Source organism: Eublepharis macularius, chromosome 15 (assembly GCF_028583425.1).
Source record: "Eublepharis macularius isolate TG4126 chromosome 15, MPM_Emac_v1.0, whole genome shotgun sequence".
Classification (NCBI taxonomy): domain Eukaryota; kingdom Metazoa; phylum Chordata; class Lepidosauria; order Squamata; family Eublepharidae; genus Eublepharis; species Eublepharis macularius.
Window position 1 is genome coordinate 30,071,212 of NC_072804.1, and position 24,084 is coordinate 30,095,295.

Genomic DNA, 24,084 nt, shown 5'->3' on the forward strand with positions numbered 1-24,084 from the left:
TAGATGCAGCACAGACGCCTTGTTACAGCTACTGAATTGCATAACAGCATGGAAGATTGAAGTTCAGCATGCAATATGAACTTTCATTCACTGAGCTACAACAGTATGGATGTTCAACAAAGGCAGGGGCTTATAGCAGAAGCAGGCAATGGGATTATGCTCTGCTAATGATCAGACGCTAGAGCTGGAGAGGAGACTCACATCCTCACCCTAGTCAAGAAGGTGAAAGTGATGCCTGGAACATAACTTTTGGCCAGTTAATGATGTTCTCTGCTCGTCCTTGGTGGATGAAAGAAAAAGAAAGAAAGAAAATGATCTAGGATAAATGTCAGCTCGAGATCAGAATCGTCTGACAAATGATCCGGCACCTGGGTGAGTCAAGGAAAGGAGCTTTACTGCAAGTGGAGCAATAAAAGACTCGGGTAAACAATCCAAAATGGGGTGTTTTAAAAGCAGTTTTTGGCCTTGAGTGGAGCAACTTCTAAAGGAAAGCAATTAGCAGGCTATGGCTTTCCCGGAATAACGAAAACAACTTTGCTAGAGCTGCAATTGGGGGGAGCGGAGGATTTCTTTTGCAAAACGTGCAAGCCTTGATGGTTAGTGGGACTAGATTTGGCATGCAAATGGAGAACAACTTTCAATCAGTCATAGAAAAGGACTCTCTGAGGTGGCACAACTGCATGAGCTTAAGAAATGAATCACCGACTCCCATACCCATCCAAGCAGGCACAGGGACTCTGACATTTCCTTTCTTGCGCATATCATGGTGCCTATTAAGGTTTTCATCCAATTACCTTTCTCTGCATTATACACAAGCACATCAGCTCCCATTGCTTCTAATTAACTCAAGCTTGTTTCCTAATAATCTTTAACCAACTACCTGCAAAAAAAAAGAAGAAGAAAATTACTGACAGCTAGTTACGACAGCATGGAATATGTGGGAAGGGGGAGAAGGGTTGGCTCAAGGGACTGCTAATGAGACGCGCAGCCCTCTTATCTAGGTCACCCTTGCGGTGTGGTAGAACCACACTTGGACGAGTGTTGCATAACAGCACAACATTTCAATTCATATCCCAGCCTTTTGTCATGGTTCAGGGCATGTAAACAACAGTCCCTTTTCACACTCATCTTCACCACTACCCCTACGAGGGCTCGTTTCAGAGATTCTAAAATTGAGAGCGAAGATCAGAAAGGAGCTAGCCAGTAATAGACACAAAACAAAATTTATGGAACAGAAAGGAACCAAAAAGCATTTTTGAACTACAGCAGGCTTGCGTAAATTGTAGATCCATGAGGATCAATGCAACTCACCTACCGTGGCCTGCAGCCTACCAGCTGTTCGATAAACCATCTGTTCAGCCAAAAACTAGGTGGTTTATCATGCGCCTGTTGAGCCCCATAGGTGGGATGTGCTTGGCTTGGCGCACCACAAATTGTCACGGCTTGAAGAAGTCTTTCCATTAGGAAAAAAGTTTCAATTTTTTAAAAAGTCAAATCAATTACACACCTTATTTAAATGTAAAGTTCCCCCTAAAGAAGAAGAGTTCATTATAGTCAAAAACATGCTGCAGAGTATTACTGCGCATTTGGTACGGCAAGTAGCAATTGTAAAGCAGCAGCAATAGCCAAAAAATGCAAACCCATTCTATGTGGTAGCCCTTGCCGGCTCTCTTAAATGGATAATAAAATTGGCAAGTCTGTGCCAGAATCCCTAATGGAGAACACACTGAGAGCGGACATGGAGTAGTGGTTAGAATGACAGACTAGGATCTGGGACATCCCCCACTCTGTCACAGAACTTGCTGGGCAGGGTAGCCAGGTCCCTCTTATTTAAAAATGGGAGAGAGGTGTGAGGGAAGGCACAACAAGTACCTACCTGTACACATGTCTCTCCCCCCACCCCCAGCAATTACATCATTTCTCGTATGGCCCAGCGTTTGCACTGTGCTCAGGGCTGATTTTTGCTGAAGCAGTTTTGGCATGGCTTGTCACTTCTGGGCTACACCACACTAGCTAAAGATCTCTCCGTTCCGCCAGTCAGGCCACAGCAGGACCACCTAGTCTCATAGAAGCAGGCACCCAACAGCACTTAAGGAGCACTCCTGACCCTAAAAGAGTGAAGCACAGGGGCTGAAGTCCAGTGTGTTTAGCAAAAGGCATCATGTATCGGCGTGCTTGGGCCACCAGAACAAAGGATATCCAAAGTCTGCCAATATAAAGCCAATTACGGTTCTCCTGGTTAGCTGAGTACTTTTAAAAAAATAATAAAAATGCCAAGTATTGTAAACACAGATATAAAAACCACAGGCGATAGATGCTGTCTCAGATGCATCATCCCTGCACAAAAGAAAAGAATGCTTCTTCCAAGATGGTGCCTGCTGTGAAATGTGGACGCATCAAGAGTAAAAAATTCTGAATCGGTTTTTTGCTTAATGTAAATTTATGCAGATTTAATCAACGGAATCTTTTACAATTAATGACTACAGTTTCTTTAAATCAGACAGCAGCTTTAACGAAGTCCCATTGTCAAAACACAAGCAGGGAACATTTTGGGAAGCTCTTTTACCTTCTTGACAAGGACACAGCTTCGGCCTCACCACTCAGTGTCTTTCCAAGAACATTTTATCATCCTGTCTTTAGGTCAGCAAAGCACACGCTCCGCTGCGCACGGTGGCATAGGGCGCAGAAGGGGGAGGGGAGACTAGGGATGGCTGACTGCAGATCTCAAAAAAACTCGTATCATTAGACGTCGCGTGTCAACATCCTTGCCATCAAAGTTCTGCCGACGTGCCGGTTGTCAGACTCAGCAAAGAGAAGCATGCAAGCACTCACAAAGATGTACAAATTTAAGAGGAGATGACAAGCTGCAACAAACAACAACAATCTTGGCCTAATTTTTTAAAAACATGATGCTGGGCATGCAGAAAAGCCCAACTTGGCCATGGATTCCTACCACAACGATGCATATATATATAGGCCAGCAACTTGAACTGAACAAGATGCTAGCTGTATGCAAGCTCCTTTGACATGCCCAGCATGGCTTTTAAGCTAGGCTCCTGATGCATCGATTTTAAACACTAAATGCAATCTGTAACACTGGGTGTGTTTTGGAGGAGGAAACTAAGCTACTCATGAAGTACTTTTTTACATAACTTAGAAGCTACTCATGAAATACTGTTTTACAATAATCTAGAAAATCCAGTTTGGTATAGTGGTTAAGACCAGTGGGACTTTAATCTGGAGAGCCGGGTTTGATTCCCCACTCCTCCGCTTGAAGCCAGCTGGGTGAAGTTGGGTCACTCACAGCTCTCTCAGAGCTCTCTCAGCCCCACCCACTTCACAGGGTGATTGTCATGAGGATAATAACACACTTTGACAACCACTTTAAGTGGGTGTTAAGTTGTCCTGAAGGGCGGTATATAAATCCAATGTTGTTGTTGTTGGTATTATTATTATTGATTCTGAGAAACAGGGGATATAGTCAGGTCCTGTATCCCTCTCCTCCAATAAAGAAATCCAAAAAGAGGCACCAAGAAAAGTTGTACATTGGGAAATGAATAGAGTTACGGAGATTAAGCAAATTCCTATGCAAGCTCTAATTCTGTATAATGTATCCTGACTCTGTTAGTTTTCCTCTTGCTTTTTTCAGAATTCATCAGGTTTTCAAGAGAGTTGTTGTAATAAGATAGAGACACCTTTTTGTTTCGGAGAAAAACAAACAACAATAACAAAAATCTCAGGGAAATCGCAAGTTATCAGTCACTTGCAGCAGCAATATTTATTGCACATGGCCAAAGAGTTAGACCATTACAAAACTAGGTAAAATACGAATCATAGAATATGACAAATAAAAACAATCAGCAAGATAGGTTGCCAATGGTCAAATAAACTTCATCCTATTCAAACAAACCTTAGTATAGTTGTTAAAACATCCCATGCTCTAAAAAAAATAGTGTGTTGCTAAAAAGTCTGAATTTCCAGAAATAATTTTTGCATGAATTTTCTTAGCAGCCAAAGCATATTAAAATACCACGTGGGCCTGTGCCTCCAAGGATTGTTATACTCTGCACTGTACACAAAGACAAATTTGCTAAAATTGCAGCTAAAAATTTATGTCTGAGTTCCAAATAAGAGGACAGCAGCATATAATGAGAAAGATCCTCAACCTCTGCCACAAATACATACCCATCTATGAGAGCATTGTTGTGTTAACATGGCTCCTGCACTTGTTTCCTACAACCAACTTTGAACCCAGTGGAGGGCTCCCTCTTAAGAACACACCACCTTTGGGCCAGATTGCATGGATGCACAGAGAGATGAATTCACTGGTCACCTTCCTCACCTTTCCTAGAACTTCCTGGTGACTCAAACCAATACTTCGGACACAGGGTAAAGGCCATGTGCTGCTTTGTGGCATTAGGGTTCAGCCAGAAGGGAAGGGAAGGCAGTTTTAATGGCATTTTAAGTTCTGTTTTCGTGGAGGTTTCATGCAGCAATTGTCATCCATTTCAACCCTTCAGAGCAGAGAGGGCTCAGGGCTAAGAGCCAAGCTACAAGTGACGCCTGACACAGGTTGGACACTTGTCAGCTTCCCTCAAGTTTTGATGGGAAATGTAGGTGTCCTGGTTTTACAGCTTGGCTCTCCATTACAGCTGCAAGACCAGGACGCCTACATTTCCCATCAAAACTTGAGGGAAGCTGACAAGTGTCCAACCTGTGTCAGGCGTCACTTGTAGCTTGGCTCTAAGTAAGCAGGGACACACGTAGATATGAGGAACACGCGCCGTTTGGGCTCTAATAGTACAAGTATAGTCATTTTCCTTCAGTGGGAAACTAGTCACAAGATGGATCTTGTTGGCTGCCCGCACAGTGCACTCAAAGAAATTTCGGTGGGTGGGGGAGAGGGGGAAAATCTCTCGCATCTAAAAACTGCACAGATTTGTGACATATCAGACCTTACCTGATAAATTTTGTTGATGCACCCTTAGAACAGAATTCAGCTCCTTTCCCCCATAACTATATAAAATGCTGCCAGGATAAAGGGATTTAAAACGTTTTGTCAGAATAATAAGTAGATATGACAGACACAGAGAGCAGGCAGAATAATAAGTCTGTTGTATAATGGCAGTCATTGTGGTGACAGGTGTGCTTGAAATGCCTAGTCGGATAATAAATGTGCTTCTCTCTAGCACCTCGGGGTGGGGGGGGAGAAGAATCACGGGGCGCGTTTCCCACAGTAATTTCCTCAGACTACTACATAGTACTACTAACAGTGAGATGGCAGAAACATACAGCTAAAAGCCTCCAACTGAGTTGGCGGAAGGGCAGGGTGGGGTCAAGGATAGATATCAAGCAAGTATGCAGATGAGGAAGACAATCAGAGCTAGCTCGAGATATCGGGACCAAGGTCTGCATTCCCTCTTGGTCATACCAAGGAAGGTTTGTGAGGTGAGGGTGGGGCACAGCAAGACAGGAGAGTCTAGTAGGGACAAAGCAAAATACCACTGCAAACAGAGGTATCCATTCAATGCTCATAGCAGACAGTTGTCAAAAGGGTCAGGCGGCCCAACCAACCACACGACAGGCTTCGGCCTACTGCTTCCGAAAGACTCCACAGCTGGTGTGTCTGCCGTTTCCCTCTCTGATCAGAGAGCCTGATGATGGTTTACAGGCCAGGAACGTGACAACTCTTGGGACCGAGGGCCAAAACGCCGTCCAGGCACAAGTCCCTATACTCTTTTACTTAAGAATCTCTACATCCTCAACCTCCGTTTTCTTACACTGCTCCCAAAAGTGGGGTCCTGGCCACCCTTTGCAGTCCGTGTATTCAGGTCCAGTACCCTTCCAACCCAGCAAATGGTGGGTGGGCAATGAGAGAAAACAGGAGAACATAAGCAGACCCTGATGAGCAGGCCAAGAGCCTAGCAAAGCAACCTGCAAAGGCTCCTGCAAGATACCACCGATTCCACCCGTCAGCTCTCTCGGAAACGTCTGGAAGGTGGCACACAGCTGATAATAAGCCACTAGAGAGTGTGACCCCTGAATAAGGCTGGTTTAATCATAAGTGAGCATCATATGCACAGCTGAAAAAAAATTGCACCTTTAAGGAACTTGAAGATTTCACAGTCATACAAAATGCAGTTGAAAATAGCCCCGGTGAGGTGTCCTCTCTCCTACACAGAGGCAGCTGCAAATAAGTCCTTCCTAGAGGTGTCAAAATTGAGCAAAGGAAAGCACCAGGGCTGCCTACGCTACCCATCTGTGGCATGGAACTTTTTAAAGCCATAGTAGGGTGTGTGTGTGTGATGAGAATGGGAAGCTGCATCACTCTGATTCAGTTAGTATTGTGGGAACAAAAACAACTCAGTGAGGGGACCAGCCAATGTCACCTTAAGTGCACATGTGGTGTGGTGGGTTGGCAGTGAAGAGCGCTAAAAAGCACGGGACACCCTCTAACGCATCTTTTCTCCCAAGCAGCTGCAAAATCTTCTGCTCCGATAGACTTTCTTGAGAGCCCTCCTAAATGCAGTACAAGCCCCTCCTAAGTACCATCAATAGCTTGAGCATGATAAACACATCAAAAACCTCTCAAACTCTTGTTCCCTTGCTATCACCACGTTCCTTTGAGAGCTTGGATGAAGCTCGTTGGTGCATAAAGAGCAGTTGCAAGATTCAGGAAGCGAGTGGCACACACATCAGCCATGCTCAGGAGTGGACACTTCCGGACTGCAGTTCATTAGGCATACCCCTGTGTATGAGGGAAGTGTCCCAAGGGGAAGATAGGACACTCTCATGCCCCTCCGTCCCCCACAAAGTAGTATGGAACACCATCAAGCACTGGGCTCTGGAAGAGCAAAGCCTTCCAGACAACACAGCTCATTTAAAAGTAACACGGCGCAGAGTCCAGGGACTGCCGATCTAAGCGCTAAAAGCAGAGGCTTGAGTTTCTATGGTTGCTTCAATCAAAAGTCCACAGGAAACTGGGCTGTTTTAAGATACAATTAAGGGGAAGGGGGGAGGGAAACATCTAAGGTCCTGATTTCTTTTCCCCCCCTTCACCTCCCCCTTATTTTGTTAAACATCCAACCTGATTAGGTGTTACGGAGGACTTGAAAGCCTGCACACTGTAGTGTGTCATTTTGGCTGGTCCTAATAAAAGGCTTTTGCTCTGGACCAGTGTGGCTACTGCTTTAGATACAAGAAAAGGCAACTGTCCAGCATCTTACCCACCCCCTCCCCAGGGAAGCTGGTCAGTAAAGCATCTAACCAACTCCTTCACACACAGATGGGCCAGGGAGGAACATCTCAGTTCCAGCAGCAGCTACCCGTTTGGACAAGGAGTCGTGAAAGGCACTGGGGAGGCAGAAGAGTTTCGCACAGCTTCCCATCTCCTGCTTGACCTGCAACATCCCTCTCAACTACACACATAGAACATACCATACACACACACATAGCAGAACAGGGGTGGTGGTGTTAATTCAGTCCCTCCTCCTATTATGAAATTTATACCTGAGAAACAGAGCACTGGACTGCATGAACCACTAGTCTGATCTATCTATATTCCTTGTTCTATAATTATGGGCCAACCACAGGGAAGACTATTTTATTTATTTATTTTTTATTTATTTCAAATTTGTATTCTGCCCTCCCTGCGAGCGGGCTCAGGGCGGATAACAACATATTCTCTATTTTGGTTAGATGATCTACTGACTCTATTTTCTACTACGGTTTCACTGTCCCAAAATAATAAAATCTAGAATACAATTCTTAACAAGGACCTCAACAGACCCATGGGTTCTCCTGGGTGCTCAGTGAGGCATGAGAAGTCATGTAGAGCTTAGATGTTTAAAACAGCATCTTGGACCAAGCACAGGAACACACCACCAAACAATGCAGCTGGGCATTCTCATCAGCTTACCTTGCCAAAACATTGGCTGCAGGATTCCGTACTAGCTGCAGCACCAGTACCATCTTCAAAGGCCTCTTAAAATGCATTACAGTTGCCAATCCCAGTCCAAAAGCACAGAGAAGCATTTACAAAGTTCAGATTGCTTGGGAGATTATGTAAATCAACAGAGCAGATGCTACTGATTTAAAAAAGATGCTCCTCCACATCATTTCAAACTGCTTATGCAATAGCAGATACAATAACATTTTCCAGCAATGACACAGGTACCTTGTCACAGGTACCTCTCTCTGTTCCCAGAACACCTAACCTCCCAACCAGCAGGTCTTGCCTAGATTCCGCTGCAGCCTGTTAGCCTCCAGCCATTTGAGCACAGCCTACAGGCACCGGTTCAGAACCAAGACCATTGTTCCTAGCTGCCTAGATAACGAAATGAAGAGCAGGGCATTGTCACCATATCAACACTGCTTAGCCCCAGAACTTGGACAACCTTTCCCAGAGGTCTCTTATACATATTAAATAAAATGGGTGTCAAAAGAGACCTTTGATTTCCACCTGGACAATCAAAAGCATTTATGAACATGTGGCAACAGAATAAGACAATACGTATAATGGATATATCATCAAGAACAAATATTTTGAGCAAAATAGAACTTGAACAAAAACTAAAACAAAGAATCCAGTGGTTCATGTATCATCAACTTGCACATATGATGAACCAAATCAATATTAAAAACATCCTTAGTATACCCATGACAGAATTTGAACACCTTTTAAATCACATGTATTTATTGCAAAAGGGCCTAATATCTAAACTATACAATTTACTCCTAAATACATATAAACAGAAAATAAAGAAGTACCAACAAGACTGGCAACAGGATTGTAAATCAGAAATTACAACAAGCCAATGGGAAAAAAACTGGTCCTCAAATATATTCAACACTAGTACCATCACAACCAAAACCCAATCATACAAAATACTCCACAGATGCTATATAACACCTAAGAAGCTTTCATTAATATCACCCCCAAACCCACCACTTTGTTGGAAAGGCTGTGGTTCTATTGGTTCATTCGCACATTGTTGGTGGGAATGCCCTCAACTAAAACATTTCTGGACAGAAATCCTAAAACAAATAAAAGTGATCACAGGCTATACAATTCCATTCGACCCTAAATTGATTTTTTTAGATCAATGGGATCCCATTATGGTTCCCACTATTAGAAAAGACTTAATTCGAAGTTTATTGTCAGCAGCTAAATCATTAATAGCTTCCAACTGGAAATCCCCCAAAATCCTCACAATTGGAAATTGGATGCTGAAAGTATGGGATCACTATATTCAAGAGAAAATATATGACAGCTTGTATCAATCACAACACTACCCAAAAGTAACTGTTTCTTCTCTAAATGGTTCCCATTTTTTGAATATTTAACGTGCAATGATATTCATCCTCCCAGGCACCTTTCCTTTGTATCTTTAAACTAAAAGAATCTATTGCACTGTAATCAGTAATGTTTTATCTGCTGTTAGATATTATAATCATGTTACACTATCTCTTATCCTGTAGACTATACTAATGTTAATGTAAGCTGATTCACAATATTGTATTTTATAGCAGCCTTGTATTTGTAATGTAATGCTCTAAAATAAAAAAAAATTTAAAAAAAGAAAAAAAGAGACCTTTGAGCACAACATTTCCAAAGAGGCGCAGCACATTGTCCCCAGTATCTTAATAGTAGGTAACACAGCTTATTCAGAATTAGACCAGTAACACCCACCTGATATTCTAAACAGCAAAGCGAGAGGTCATGATCCACTATCCCAGGGGTGGCCAAACTGTGGTTCAGGAGCCGCACACAGCTCTTCTAGACATATTGTGCGGCGCCCTGAGGTCTCTGAGTATCGCCATGGCTGTACAGTTTATTTTATTTTAGTTTATTTCCTTCCTTCCCTTCTTTCCTTCTTTCTTTCCATGTCTTACCTCCCTTTCCTTCTTCTTTCTTTCCATTCTTTAATATTTTCAATAAAAATGTTGAGGTTGCCAGGTCTGACTAAGAAAACACCTGGGGACTTTGCGGGTAAAGCCCATCAAGGACGTGATACCACTTTTGTCAAAAGTCAGGTGATGGCTCTTCCCAAGCTCCACCCCTTCTGATTATGCCACTGCCAGCATACTGCTCCAAAACCCCACCCCTTCCTGTGATGCCACTTTCAAGACACTCCCCCCAAACTCGCCTCTTCCTCTGAAGTCACTCCAATGCATCATGTCTTGCGGCTCTCAAACATCTGACATTTATTCTATGTGGCTCTTACACTAAGCAAGTTTGGCCACCCCTGTGCTATCCAAACCCATCAAAAGGCTGAAAAGAATCCAACAGGGAAGTGTTTCTCTTCCTTCAGATACAAATCATCCATCAATGCAACTGAGGCCTGAAACCAGTCAAGAAAAGTTGCATCATTCAGGAAACTAAAGAGCCTCTGCTGCCACACAAGTTGGCCGATTCCAGATGGGCACAAATAGAGCGAGTGCTTTCGCTTTTTCAGCGACCTCACTCGTAAAAACCCGCAATTTCCCATCCCGGCTTACCTGCGGTCCATGGCGCTCAGTTGCGCTCTATAAGCGGACGGTGTGAACGCGGTATTGCGGGTTTGCACACTTCTGGACGCTTCGTCGCCGCGGAGAGGCCCTCCCCTTTCCCTCCTTCCTTTGCCGGCCAGCTGGCAACAATATTCCCTTAATTTTTTTTTTAAACCGGGCGCCATTTGCACAGTTGCACATTTGCGCACATCAAACTGCACAAATGTGCACAAATGCACAAAAGCGCACAAAAGTCAATGTTGCATATTCGCATACTTGCACATTTGCGCATTTGCGCAAAACACGTAAAAAAATTAAAAAAAAAACGAAATGCAAACGAATGAAGGCCCCCGACATCAACTGTGATGGGGAGGAAACAACCAATCCTGGGTACCTCAGTTGGCCGTGCGAACATCCGGAAGCGGGACGGCACGGCACGCTGCGAGACAAAGCGGATGGAGATGAAAGTGAACGCGTGGCCGGTAAGCAATTATTTCCGCAGAAAAACCGCAATTTCTGGCCATCTGGAATAGGCCAAGCAGTAACTTCCCAGAAAAAGAGCGTTTGTGAAGGGATTCTCGCTGAAACGATCACTACCCAGAGACTATGACTTTTGAGGATGGCAATCTCTGTACTTCCAAAGGTCTGTGAACAACTTAATTTAACCAGCACAAACCAGATGATCCTAACTAGGTGGGAAAGAGACAGACCTTAACTGCTTATGACGGTCTTCACGACTCCTGACAACCTGTCAGTATCCTAGAGAGGCAACATGCTAGGGTGATCAAAGCAAACATGATAAAAAGCAGCTTCTGAAACCACCAGCCCAAATTCTGCCTCAGCAACGGTGTCTGAATTGGACTGGGCTGGGCTGCTTTTTACTCTTGCTGTTAACACTACTATTTGTCTGACGCAGTCCTATCAAGAGAGAGCTGTCCAGGAGACTTGCTCTATCAAGTTTTTTTAAAAAGTCAAATCAATCTAGCCAAAATTTGGTGACTTTGAGATGTTGAGGTCACAAAGGAAAGAGCTTAGTTTCAGAGAAGCAGCAGCGGAAAAGAGGAATTAAAACAGAGAGACAACGATGAACCCCGCTGTCTAAGCAGCACAAGTATCCGAGTTACTCAAAACACTGTAATCCACTAAAGAGAAAATTATACAAAACAGCAAGCACACAAAGCAAAGTCTTTAATATTGATTCACATGTTCAATATTTTATGAGAATCACCTTTCCAGAAAACAACAGAGCTGTATGAGGAGAAATGCTCGGCTAGATTGAGAGAGTTGTGTGACCCAGACAGAACAGGTATGTTGTCAGGTCGAGATGAATATTGTGGTTTAGGGTGCAGTGTGGGCAATTCAGATTTCTTTTTTGAAAGAAGCTCTGGAGATCTACAAAAATTGTAGTAATGTAATGGCAGGTCCTCTACAGAACAAACTGGTAGCAGTACTGTCTGAAGCAGTGGCTGAGAGCCAAAGTCCCAGAAGGAAACAAATTCCTCATGCCCAAAAAAGATTTGGGCTTGTGTTTCTCATTAGCAGGGCTTTTTTTCAGCCGGAACGCAGTGGAACGGAGTTCCGGCACCTCTTAAAAATGGTCACATGGCCGGTGGCCCCGCCCTCTGATCTCCAGACAGAGGGGAGTTTAGATTGCCATCCACGCCAAGTGGCACGGATGGCAATCTGAACTTCCCTCTGTCTGGAGATCAGGGGGCGGGGCCACCGACCATGTGACCATTTTCGTCGAGGGCGATTTAAACTTTAAAAAACTCCCCCCTTGTTCCAGCTGACCCAAAGTTATGTCATTGTGCGGTCCTGAGTTCCGCCACTGAGTTCCACCACCCCTTTTCCCAGAAAAAAAGCCCTGCTCATTAGCATGCACACACCCTTTCCCCAGATTACTTTTAAAACTGAGGGCCAAACTAGAGGAGATACTAGAAGATCTCCTGAGTGTCACATATCGGTAAATAGTTGTAGTTCACCCCTCATCCTCATTCAAATTGCACCTTCACAGTTCACAAAGATCTTGTCCACGGTCTTCAGCTGGAGAAGTGGAAAAGGCTCCATGTCCCGATGCAGACTCACACTGGCAGCAGGCAAGGGAAAACTCCCAAGTTGTCCGAGCAGGGCAGCACCCAGTTCCAAGGTTCAGGCACCAATCTGGCATACTCACGGCTTCAAGTCCAAAGGGGGCTTCCAGAAACACATCCACAGGAACAGGCCAAGGTCAGGGACAAGAGAATCAGTTCCAAACACAGCAGCAAGGTCAGGAGTAAGCGGACTCGTTGCTTCCACGCAGCCACTCCCTCTTTGGCTGCTTTTAACCCTCACAGTGCTCAGCTGCCTGTGCCATAGCAAGCACCTGCCGGCTGTCTCAGTCCTGCTCCTGCGAGCACTCATCATCACTAACGATGCTGGGCCGGTGCTGTGCTGCTAGCCTGGCACTGCGCCTTCTGGCTTGGAGGGCTCTTCTAGCCCTCCTCTGGCAGCGCTCCCGAGGCTCTGGTGAGGAAGGGGGAGAGCTGGCCTGCCCCTGGCTTTCTGTTGCCAGCCCAGGGCTGGGAAGCTGAGGAACCGATGTGCTGGGACCTGGCTGTGGATCAGTATCTGAGCCTTCAGGGCCTGCCTCCTCCTGCAGTGCCTCTGCCACTGGGTCAGGTTCACCAGCTGCCTCTTCCTCAGAAGAGTCCTCTGAGTCTCTCTGTTCTGCTGGGCCAGGTTGGTCCATGACACTCCATCACATACAGGACCAGTGGAATCCGGGATGCATCAAGGTATACCAACATTTGTTACTTTCTATTCTGCCCTTTCACCATGTGTGGTGCACACATGATTCTCTCCCCTTCATGCTATCCTCACCACATCCTTGTAAGGAAGGCTAGGAAGAGAGTGAGAGCGAGAATGAGAGTGAGAGAGATGGGCCCAAACTTCAGAGAAAACAGAGGGGTTGAGGAGACAGGGGGGGGGGTCCCCTCATTCCTAGACTACCTAACCACAACACCACACTGCCTCTTGCTAGCAGTGGTGTCCAAGTCAGAGTAGACTAGAGTGACTTCTCCTGCAAGGTGCTTAGCAAGCGCGCACGCGGATGTGTGTGTGTATATAACAAACCTCTCTCAAATTCAGAAAAGCTCTACTGGAAAGATACTATACAGTGGCAATGGTAGAAAATATTGTTTCTTTGTTGCTATCCCTATCACAGCAGCTAATACATTTGCTAATACATTCACTTGTCTGCAGATCATCATGGTGGGAGAAAGTGGGGGAGGGATTGTATCCAAACACAGAAATGATGAGGATGCTCTAGGAATCCCACCCAAATCTATGGTCTTTACCCTACCGCCCCTCCACTTTCTCCCACTACAATAATCAGAAGGCCTAGCGACCCTAGCTCAGGGGTACTATAATGCCATTTCTTGGTACCCACCTGCTTCTTCCAAAAAACAATCATGGTTTTTCTTCCACCTTGTTGGAGCAGGATGCGCTTCAGAAGAGCCCAGGAAGTATCACCTTTGTGTCTACAAAGAGAACCCATTCCAAAACAGCTTTCTCTGTAATAGGAGGATGCCTTTGTTTGGAACCTCTTAGCGTTTTATGAAAATTCCCAATGTTTTGTAATAGGACCCAGTGTTTTGCTGCAGTGCCTCCTACCCATTTTCAAAATTCCCGAAGTTCCCATAGGCTCAACAAGGTTGGAGAACACTATGGTGCTAGCAGTCAAACCCTCCCTCAAACCAAAGGGGCAGTTTCTGAATATGGCTACATCATGAACTCCCTTTGCTCACATGCCCTGAGCATGAGATATGTTGCCAGGCTTGGCAGAATGAACCCCAGCTCAGCTGGAGTTGGAAAATTACTGGAATGTGAGTCATGAGGCAAGGCTGGCTAGCTGCCCCACATCCCGGAGATGTGCAAAAACTTAGGACAAAAGAGATCTTCCAGGAGTTCCTGAGCTAATCACATCCACCCCCTTCCTAATCAGAGGTAATCAGGGGATCTGATAACTCTTCTCTTCCGCCGATTGTGGGTCATCAATCACCCTTTTCCCTGTAGTTCTGCACAGATATGTTCAATCAAAACTCTCCCGGTTTATTGTCTCACCTCCAGAGTCCAGACACAGCCATTAAGTCATTGTTCTTGGGGCACAGAACATAATCCTGTCACAAAGAACATTTCACAGTATAACTGGGGTCGTCCTCAGCCATAGCTGTGTGTGTGTCCCCTGGGATTTCTGTGCACACCCTCAAGATACGTGTCTAAGACCTTTTCCTCTTGTTGCGAAGCACTGGTCGCTCAAGCTGCTACTTTAAACTAGTAAATATTGCCCTTCCCCCGAAGCTGCTTTCCCTTTTCTTCCCTGCCTACCTAGTTAGCTCTGTATGTATGCTGTGTGTGTTCGCTGTGTGTTTGCCTTGTTATTTTCCCTTAATAATAAAAAAAAAACATTCCTGTTGAACACATGCCTGGTTCTTTCAGAGAGTTCTCTAAGGGAACGATCCTAGAGAAATCCCGTTAACCCCTTGAATGCTAATTTCCCCAACTCACAAGGAGCCCTCCCCATTTCGGTAATAATGGTGCACCTGAAGAATCGCTCTGCCTTTCAGTGGCCTTCATATGTGACAATATTCTCCCCGGGGGATATTTCCTGTCTATCATTGCTTCCACCAGCAGGTGAGGACTTTTTTGTTTTGCTAGGCATTCCCTCAATAACTCTTCCCTCCTGCCTGATACTTGAATTTGCTGTCTTGTATTTTATATATGCATTTTTAGCTTTCGTTTCTAACTGACTTTATGATGTATTTTTACTATGCTTTTGTTTTGTCAGCCGCCTTGGTGGCCGTGAATGGACAGAAAGGTGGGACTATAAATGTTGTAAATAACAAATTTTAAAATATACAACTGAAACTAGCGCCTATATCACCCCTAGTTTTCTCCCCCCCCCACACACACACACTCCTTACCCTCAGAGCAAAGCCCGAAGTAGCATTCATCATCTTTTGTGCTGCAATGGCAAACAGACTGAAAAGGAGGCATCCAACTGCCAGCTTCACAGCACAGCCAAATCCCTGCTAAGCCAGTCAAATGACTATTTCACCTTCACCAAGCCCTGCATAATTTGTATTTTATTTTACCACATAAGAAAGATATTTAATTGACCCTATTTTAGGTTACACCTATCAAAGGAGATGTTCTAGATTAAAATCTGCAAGAGGAGGTTAGACAGTCCATGTTGAAATTCAGAGGGTTTAAACACACAGAGAGACAAAACTAATTTCAGTGAGTTTTATCTTTCTCAACTCTTGCAAAAAAAAAATCTGACATAAATCTATGAATGTTCTTTCCCCTAAAATTTAGAAAGGAGAGAAACTATTCTAGCTTCTCCAGTCAAAAGACCCTGCACCCCCAAAGGAACAGAAAGTAAACTGAAACTCAGCTCACCGAACATGTTACCGATGTGTCCATTTTTAGTGAGGGGGCGTAGTTCATTTTTTCCCATCGCATATCGTTTGTAGTTATCCCAAGCAAACTTCATCATCTGTAAAAGAGACAGCGAGACGACCGGTAGTTAGTCAGATGTCAAAACTACTGTAGTCAAAGCCTTTTAATTAAGAAGAAAGAGAAATATTGGCCACTGGAGGCAATGCTGAATGGGGACCTGGCCAAAAACCTCCACTCAGATATGAAACCATAGGATGTTCTATCCTCATCTGGGGCTTAGCTCCAAAATCTCTTCTGTATAGAAAGACCCCACACAATCCCACATATTAGTAGCTCTAGAGGAAAAGCAAGGAGGAAAGTGAAAGGAGGATTATTCTTAGGAACATATCCGTTAGCTGCACTACATCTGAGCTGAACTTTTGTTTCTCTTCCTGTTGCAGGTACTAAAACGTGGCCAAAGGTGCAAGCCTTTTGATGCAATCCAAAGGACAAGAGCCAAAGGAGACCTTTGCCCTTTGCAGTTAGCCTGTGGCTTAAAGCTTATATCCTTGAGATTGGGCAAGTGGGATGGAAATGAGAGACTCCGGGATGAAGGCTGGAACTACACACCACCCAGCCAACTTGCATTTGCCACCATTTCAATGCCAAAAAATGGCAGGAGAAGGCAATCTGCAGGGGAAACAGTAGTGGGAAAGAGGAAGGATGCTTATCTCCTCCACAACCCACCCACAAATTACTGTCGCGATGGTTCTTTGGACTGCAGAAAGTGGACGCAAATGGCACACACAACTTTTCCCTTAATTATTCTGTGGAGATTCTGAAGGTGAAATTCTGTGTCCTTTTAAAAAGAGAGTTCAGCATACAGCCTGGCTTGCTTGCTTGAGCCACCTGGTCAGAGGGCTCTGATACGTACCGCATTCATAATCCCCCTCTGCTTCAAACCCACTGATAATCTTTAGCATGCTCCCCCACTCCCAATTCAGAAGCAAGCACTGCCCACAGACACAAGACATAAAAAGTCTTGTTTTATAAAACTCATTGTGAAACACAAACCCATTAACTGTGACGTATATTCAATTTCTCTTCAAAATTCTCTTTCATATTGTCAGCCTTTGTATGTGACATGAAAAGCATGAGACTCAAATGCACTTTACAAAAGAAAAAGTGCGTTTTCTCTTCACAATGAAATAACTACAAGCTCATTCCAAACCTGGGACTGAAAAGATCCAGAGCTGGGGACATGATTGTCAAAGTGGGCTTGTGCTCAAGCATCTCTCTCTCATTTTGGAAATGAAGCAGCACTGGACGCCTCTCTCGAGCAGGTCACCACCTCACGGACTTAATTTTTCAAAGAGGGGAATCTGCGACCTCAGCAATCATACCATCCAACCATTGCACTGGCTGAGCTAAAATCAATTTTGAAAAATCTTTGCATTATAGCATTTTCAAAACCTGGGGCATACATATGCAGCTTATGAGAGGCAGTGTGGAATAGTGGTTAGAGTGCTGGACCAAGATCTGAGAGGCCCACGTTCAAATCCCCCATTCTGCCATGGACGTTTGCTCAGTGGTGACTTTCGGCCAGTGATATCCTCACAGCCTAACCTACCTTACAGGGTTGTTGGGCTGCTAAAATGAGGGCAGGAGAATGATGTGAGCCACTTTGGGTCCCCACTGGGGAGAAAATATATATATAAAAAATTATATCTGACCAAAAATAGATACAGGTTTGTCTGTGTGCAAAAGTTAAATTCTTGCTTTCATTTTACGAATTTTCACTACAAACACAAAAGTGTCCATCAAATTGAAGGAAAGAAAGGAAAAATAAACTTAGAATCAACACAGAACTTGGAATACAGGCCCATTCAGAGGCAAGGTGGGCTTGGTGGTCACTCCTGTCCTCGCCCTCCCCCTCCCTGCACACTGATGTTTCTCTCTCTCTTGCAGCTGGTTGCTCTCGCTGGCTGAGTCCTCCTTGAACAGCCCTGGACCCTCCAACAGATTCCAGCTTCAGGAGACCATGAAGTCTTGCCTTGGCAGCCTGCCTGTTACAAGCGAGGTGAGGCAGCCTCTTTTTGCATTGGGGAGGAAACCACCTGCCGGGGAGCGGAGTCCCTTGGGCTGACCCTTCTTATCAAGCATCCCGCTTTCCATGTGCCTGCGTATCTGCAGGCATGGCCCCGCCTTCCGGCTGATCAGCACTGTCAGTGTCAGATCTGGCAGTAGGCTTGCCAGATGGCCTCAAAAATACAAGCACACACCTGGACGGGGCCCCTGACACTCACTGTTGAGTTCTCCTTTGTGCATGTGCGTGCTCCCAGGCCCAGCTCGATGACATCACTTCCAGAAAGTGATGTTATCGCTGGTGTGCAGGTTGGCTGGCGCCAGCTGGCCACATCCCCAGCACACAGGAGGCGGCTGGCCAGGCCGTCCGGTATTTTAGCCCCATTTCCCCCAGGGGAAAACTGCACACTTGGCAACCCTGTCTGGAGGCTGTCAGTGAGGCCAGTCCTAGGGAGGTGCTGCAGGGTCAGCTTAGACAGGATGCCACAATCAGCAGCAATTAACCTGCAATTGGACATGAACACAGTTTGTTGCTGCACATGCACACTCTCTTTGCTCCCAACTCCCTCTATGCATGGAGTTTGATTCCAAACGTTCTGGGCAATACAAAAACGTCAGCAAAGTAGAGTTTATTTACTCACCAGGAGCCGGAACCATGGAGAATAAACAAACTTTCTTGCTCGAGTACCTGTTTTAGGATGCCGTGGAGAACTGGAGCATGGTCAAACCAGAAAGTCTGGAATCGAGCTCCGCACACAAACGAAAAAGGAAGAGTAAGCAATGGCAAACCACCCCGTTAACAAAAAGTCTGCCAAGGAAACATCGTGTCCCCGCCATGGGTCAGCAATGACGCGGTGCTTGCACAGGACTACCTTTACCTAAGACACCTGTAAAGCAACAAGCTGCATTTAGGCTCAATCTCAGTTCCATTACAGTTTGCTTTGACATTCGAATGGAACCATACTGCAGGAGAGTACCACCGCCGCTTATTACAAAAAAACTTAATTGCCCTGAAAAAATTAATATTCTTTCCCGTTCGGCAGAAATAAGCAGCAATATTTTTGTAATACAAATGGTTTCATAAGAAGGAATGGATACTTTCCCCTTGCAACCAGTAAATGGTTCTCAGTCTAAATAGGACGTTTTGTATGGGGCAGGAACAGGAACTGTCATAGCCCAGTCTGAGAGTGAGGTCTCCTCTGGAGGAGAGGAGCCTCGTGTAGCCAGCCAGGACTCCTCAGGAGAAGAGTTCTGTGTAGCCAGCCCTAGCCCTGACTCAGCAGAAGCCAGCAATCATGAGCAGCAGCTGCTGGCTGATCAAGGCTCACAGCTAGCAGCTGAGACACCAGCACCCTCTAGCCCCAATACCACAGGGGAAGCTCAGCCAGGAACTTCCACAGGGGAGGCTCAGTCAGGGACTGCCAGCACCACAGGGGAAGCCCAGCCAGGGGCTTCCACCCCCCCAGGCTCACCCACACCTAGAGAGCGCCGCAGGCAGCGCCAGAGACTGGAACTGCAGGAGAGACGGCGCAGTGCTCGTCTCCTGAGCCAACGCCAGCTGCTGGAGAGTGATGATGAGTAGCATCAGGATGGAGCCCCAGCAGCTGGCTGAAAATCACGCCTGGCTATAAAAGCCAGTCAGGAGCAACTGCCAGGCGTGGAAGCAACGTGTCAACTACCTGCAACCACTCCCTGGTACCTTGTGTCTTGCTCTTGCCCGCACCTTGACTTGATACCCTCGTGCTCTGACTTACGGACTGGACTTGGCTTGGCTTTTTGGATCCTGGAGGCAACCCTGGCATTAACCTTGTGCTCTGACTATGGACTGGACCTGGCTTGTGACTTTTGAACACCCCTTGGCTTCGTGCTAGTACCTGGACTCCCAGCTTGGGCGGGCCCAGCCCATGACAGGAACGTTTTGATAAAGAAACTTGTATCGTAGTAGGCAATGATATTTTGTTCATTGTTAAGAATGTCTCCTGTTTTATCATGCTATCTACACTGGGGAACATTTTGTTTTTCCCCATCTGAAACATCTCAGAAATTTTGCTGGTATGGGCTTTCACTCATGTTGAAGGTTGTCCCGTTTTAACCGTTCTCTTGCTGTGGTCCAGCAGTTAAATATGAGTTTGCGAAGGAATCTGATAAGAAAAGGTGCAGCTTGAACTTAAGTTAGTGGGGTTTTCTCAGCCACTGGCTCTCACAAGATTGGCTTTTCTTTCCACTTAATATTAATGCCAGTACTAGTTATTCCATCATGTATGTAAAATCTCTTTTCACCTGCCAAATGTACTCGTTATCTCAATGGGTATCTGCTTTCTACCACTCATGCAGTAAATGGTGGTTTCCAAGATAACAAATTCTAACATTGTAGGGTGCCAGAATAATGGAGGAGGTTTTTCTATATTCACAAATTCCCATAAATTAAAAGCAAGGCTAAAAGGATGACGCACAAAATGATGGCTGTACTAGACATGGATCAGTATGGAATGTCCTCTTTCTCTAAGGGCCTTCTGGGGTTTTTTAAGCTAAGGCTGTGACCGGTGGTTGGAGTTGAAGGTGGTCTGAAATAGACCTAGCGGCTCACAGTGTGTATGCTCAACCCACTTTCCATTCCAGGAAATGGGGTACTGTATTGTTTCAACAACATGCTCAGCCAAAAGAAATGTGTGCAAATACCACTAGACGTGAAGCCTCTCTTATGAGTTACCATATGGAGCTGACTTATACCAAGTCTGGCTGCTGGTGCACCTCCCTTGGTATTGTCTGCTCCAGAAATCCCCAACGTGGTGCCACCTGATTTGGTTTCTGGCACCCTCTTCCTTTCCCCCAAAGCAACACGCCAATCCTGGTTTTCTTCTACCTCTCTGGAGCAAGAGGTACTTCAGGAAAAAATAAAACAGATCACGCTTGGGGCTGCAAGGAACAGCCATTCAGAAACAGCTGTCCCCACCACAGGAGGCTGTTTGACTTGGAACCTCCCAACGTTTTGAACTTTCAGCCACCCACCCCATGGCAGCCATTCTGTGGCAATGCTCACTATTCTCTCAAAATTCTAGAAGTGGCAGAAGCTTAACAAGGTTGAACTTGCCAGGAATCAGACTTAGGACCTTCTGCATACAAAGCAGGGACTCTGGCACCGAGCACTCCAAACAAACACTTTTAGAGCTGAACCCTACTGTGAAACGGTGTTCACTCCATTGGGAAATCAAGCTCAGAGGAAGCCGTTTTTTTCAATTTGCAACTTAAATTTTCTGGGTGCACAGCAGTGATTGGCACAAGTGCCAGTCAATCATAAAGCCGCCTTTCTTAGAGCTGTAAGCAACTTTTTGTTTGGAAAAAAAATGTTCGAAACAGTGATAAACATGAACCGGATAGCCTGCCTGAGGCATGGCGAGACAGAAAAGAGGAACTACTATTCTGTCTTTGATCTGGAGGCTGTGTGTCCTTTAAGGAGGTGAAGTGGGGGTAAGTAGAGCTCACCCAACAAAAGAAAAACATGCCCTGGTTCCAGTACACAGCCTAAAAATCTGTCATCTGCTTTCCACGCAGGGCTTTTTTTCAGCTGGAACGCGGTGGAACAGAGTTCTGGCACCTCTTGAAAATGGTCACATGGCCGGTGGTCCCGCCCCCTGATCTCCAGACAGAGGGGAGTTTAGATTGCCCTCTGTGCCGCTCCAGCGAGATCAGGGGGCGGGGCCACTGGCCATGTGATCATTTTCGCCTAGAGTGATTTAAACTTTAAAAAACTCCCCCCTTGTTCCAGCTGACCCGAAGTGACGTCATTGTGCTGTCCTGAGTTCCACCACTGAGTTCCACCACCTCTTTTCCCAGAAAAAAAACTCTGCTTCCACATATGATCATGGATTGGATGGGAGACAATTGGAAGCCCTGCAGAGAAGCCAGCACAAGCTTTCTACGGGAAGACTGAGACGCAAGTAGAACAAACAACCATCTTCATTTTCCTGGGAAGGGAAAACTTCATGACATCTTAAGGATTCATTCTGGCACACGCAGTTCCTTGACTCTGAACAGTGTGGGTGGGAAGAGACTTCCAAGTAATCATCAAATTGGCCTTCCTGGAAGGACGCTGGGGTCACTGACACACAGATGATCTTGCCTTCCCCTCACACGCTGGGCTCCAGCTGGCAGGGGAAGTGAAAATGACAAATATCCTTGAGACTTGAACTCTGGTTCCTTTCCAAGCTTTTCACCAAAACAAGGCCTCCCATTCTCCCCCCCCCTTTTAAAGCAATCTAGTTCTCCAAGAACTCTGAGGCTGCAATCCTCAAGCTACCTAGATCCAAAGCAAAATTACTGAAGAGGATCCTTCACAGCTAACAGCTGGAAACTGCAGTCCAAATAATCTACCCATTGGCTTGATAAAGACATTCTATGTCTGGCATGGTTACCATGCAAAAATATCAAAACCCAAAGCTATGGGGTCAGGGTTCCATATGCCTGGAAGACCATTTGAATGTGCTTCCTCCCTGCACGTGTCTGCTGGACCCCTTTATTCACTGCTCAGACCATGCAAGTACCCTCCTCCGTTATCCTGCCCTGGCTTCCTGTCTCCTTTTGTTTATCAGCACAAATGCTGGCAATCTCAGCTGCCAAAAGCTCTTCTTATATCACTTCTCCCATCCGTATCCTCTCTGGATACTTCCTCTCTGGATACCAATGGGGTACCAAACACCGTTTTAAATCCTATATTTTCTGTGACACTGTTGGCTACAAGCCTGGGAATAAACTTTCCCAGGGTCTGAAAAAATTTCAGGGAATGAGTTCCATGGCAGGCCATGGGATTGAACCCATTATGGTGGCATTATGGTGGCTGACACTCTAAGCCAACATGCACATGAGCTCAGCCTGTTTGCCATGCTTCCACATGCCTTGTTTCCCCCTCCCCTTTCTTCCATGGAGAATCCCATTTAGAAACTCTCTCGTTATCAGTGACATACGAACATAGGCTTTCAGTTAACTGGAGTTAGCCGCCACTACCACCCAAATACAAACTGGGATTCTTGTTGTTGTATATCAGATTTAACTGCAGTTTATCTCTAACTAGGATTCTTCGTGTAAGAAGGGGCCGGGGGAACAAAACATAGCAACAAGCTGGATACATGCACAGGTTGAACTGAGGTCAGGGTCAAGTGATGGCTGAATGCAGAATTTGCTTTACCTGAAGACAATATCCCCAACCTTCTGTTTGCCAACTATATACAAAATGGCAGGCAATTAACTTGTTCCTCCCCAGACACCACCTTTTCCCTGCAACCCATCTCTTCTGGAGGTTTTTCCCATAGTAAAGTTTCCTAGAAATCCTTGATGATTGGGGTGGGGAGGGGTGTTGCCAAGTGGAAAAGGGTGTGGGTGTGGTTAGTCACCTCCCCTTTTACTCAGTGTTTTCCCCTGTGAATACATACACATGCACATAACCAAGGCTTTTCTTCAGCAGGAACGTGGTGGAACGGAGTTCCGACAACTCTTGAAAATGGTCACATGGCTGGTGGCCCCGCCCCCTGATCTCCAGACAGAGGGGAGTTGAGATTGCCCTCTGTACGACGCGCAGAGGGCAATCTAAACTCCCCTCTGTCTGGAGATCAGGGGGTGGGGCCACTGGCCATGTGACCATTTTTGCCAAGGGCGATTTAAACTTTTAAAAACTCCCCCTCCCTTGTTTCAGCTGACCCAAAGTGACATCATTGTGCAGTCCTGAGTTCTGCCACTGAGTTCCACCACCTCTTTTCCCAGAAAAAAGCCCTGCATATAACCATTTTTTTCATGTTGGTGGGAAATACAGGAATTTGGAAACCTACATTAGCCAGAAATACAAAGTTTCTGCTCACTTAATATTCCTTTAAATTCAAGCCCAGCACTCCTCGGTTGCAAGACTAAAAGCCCCCATATGGCTGATGGGCCTTACACAGCATTACAGGCTTATCAGTCTTCATTAAGCAAGCCTGAGAATTCCCTCATTGATAAGATTATTCCCATGCATTCATGCAGGTTTCCCAGTATCTGGGAGGATAAAGATTCTCCAAGTTGTTTTCATTCCTTGTATGTGCTGTGATTCCCTCTCCAGCTGTC

General features: G+C 45.5%; 1 protein-coding gene across 1 annotated transcript in view; it reads right to left on the minus strand.

Moving 5' to 3' along the window:
• Positions 1–24,084, minus strand: part of MAN1C1 (mannosidase alpha class 1C member 1) — a 166,172-nt gene that overhangs the window by 81,146 nt on the left and 60,942 nt on the right. The window contains exon 2 of the mRNA XM_054999000.1: positions 15,931–16,027. Within this exon, the coding sequence (XP_054854975.1) occupies positions 15,931–16,027 (97 nt within the window). The remainder of the gene's footprint in view (positions 1–15,930; positions 16,028–24,084) is intronic.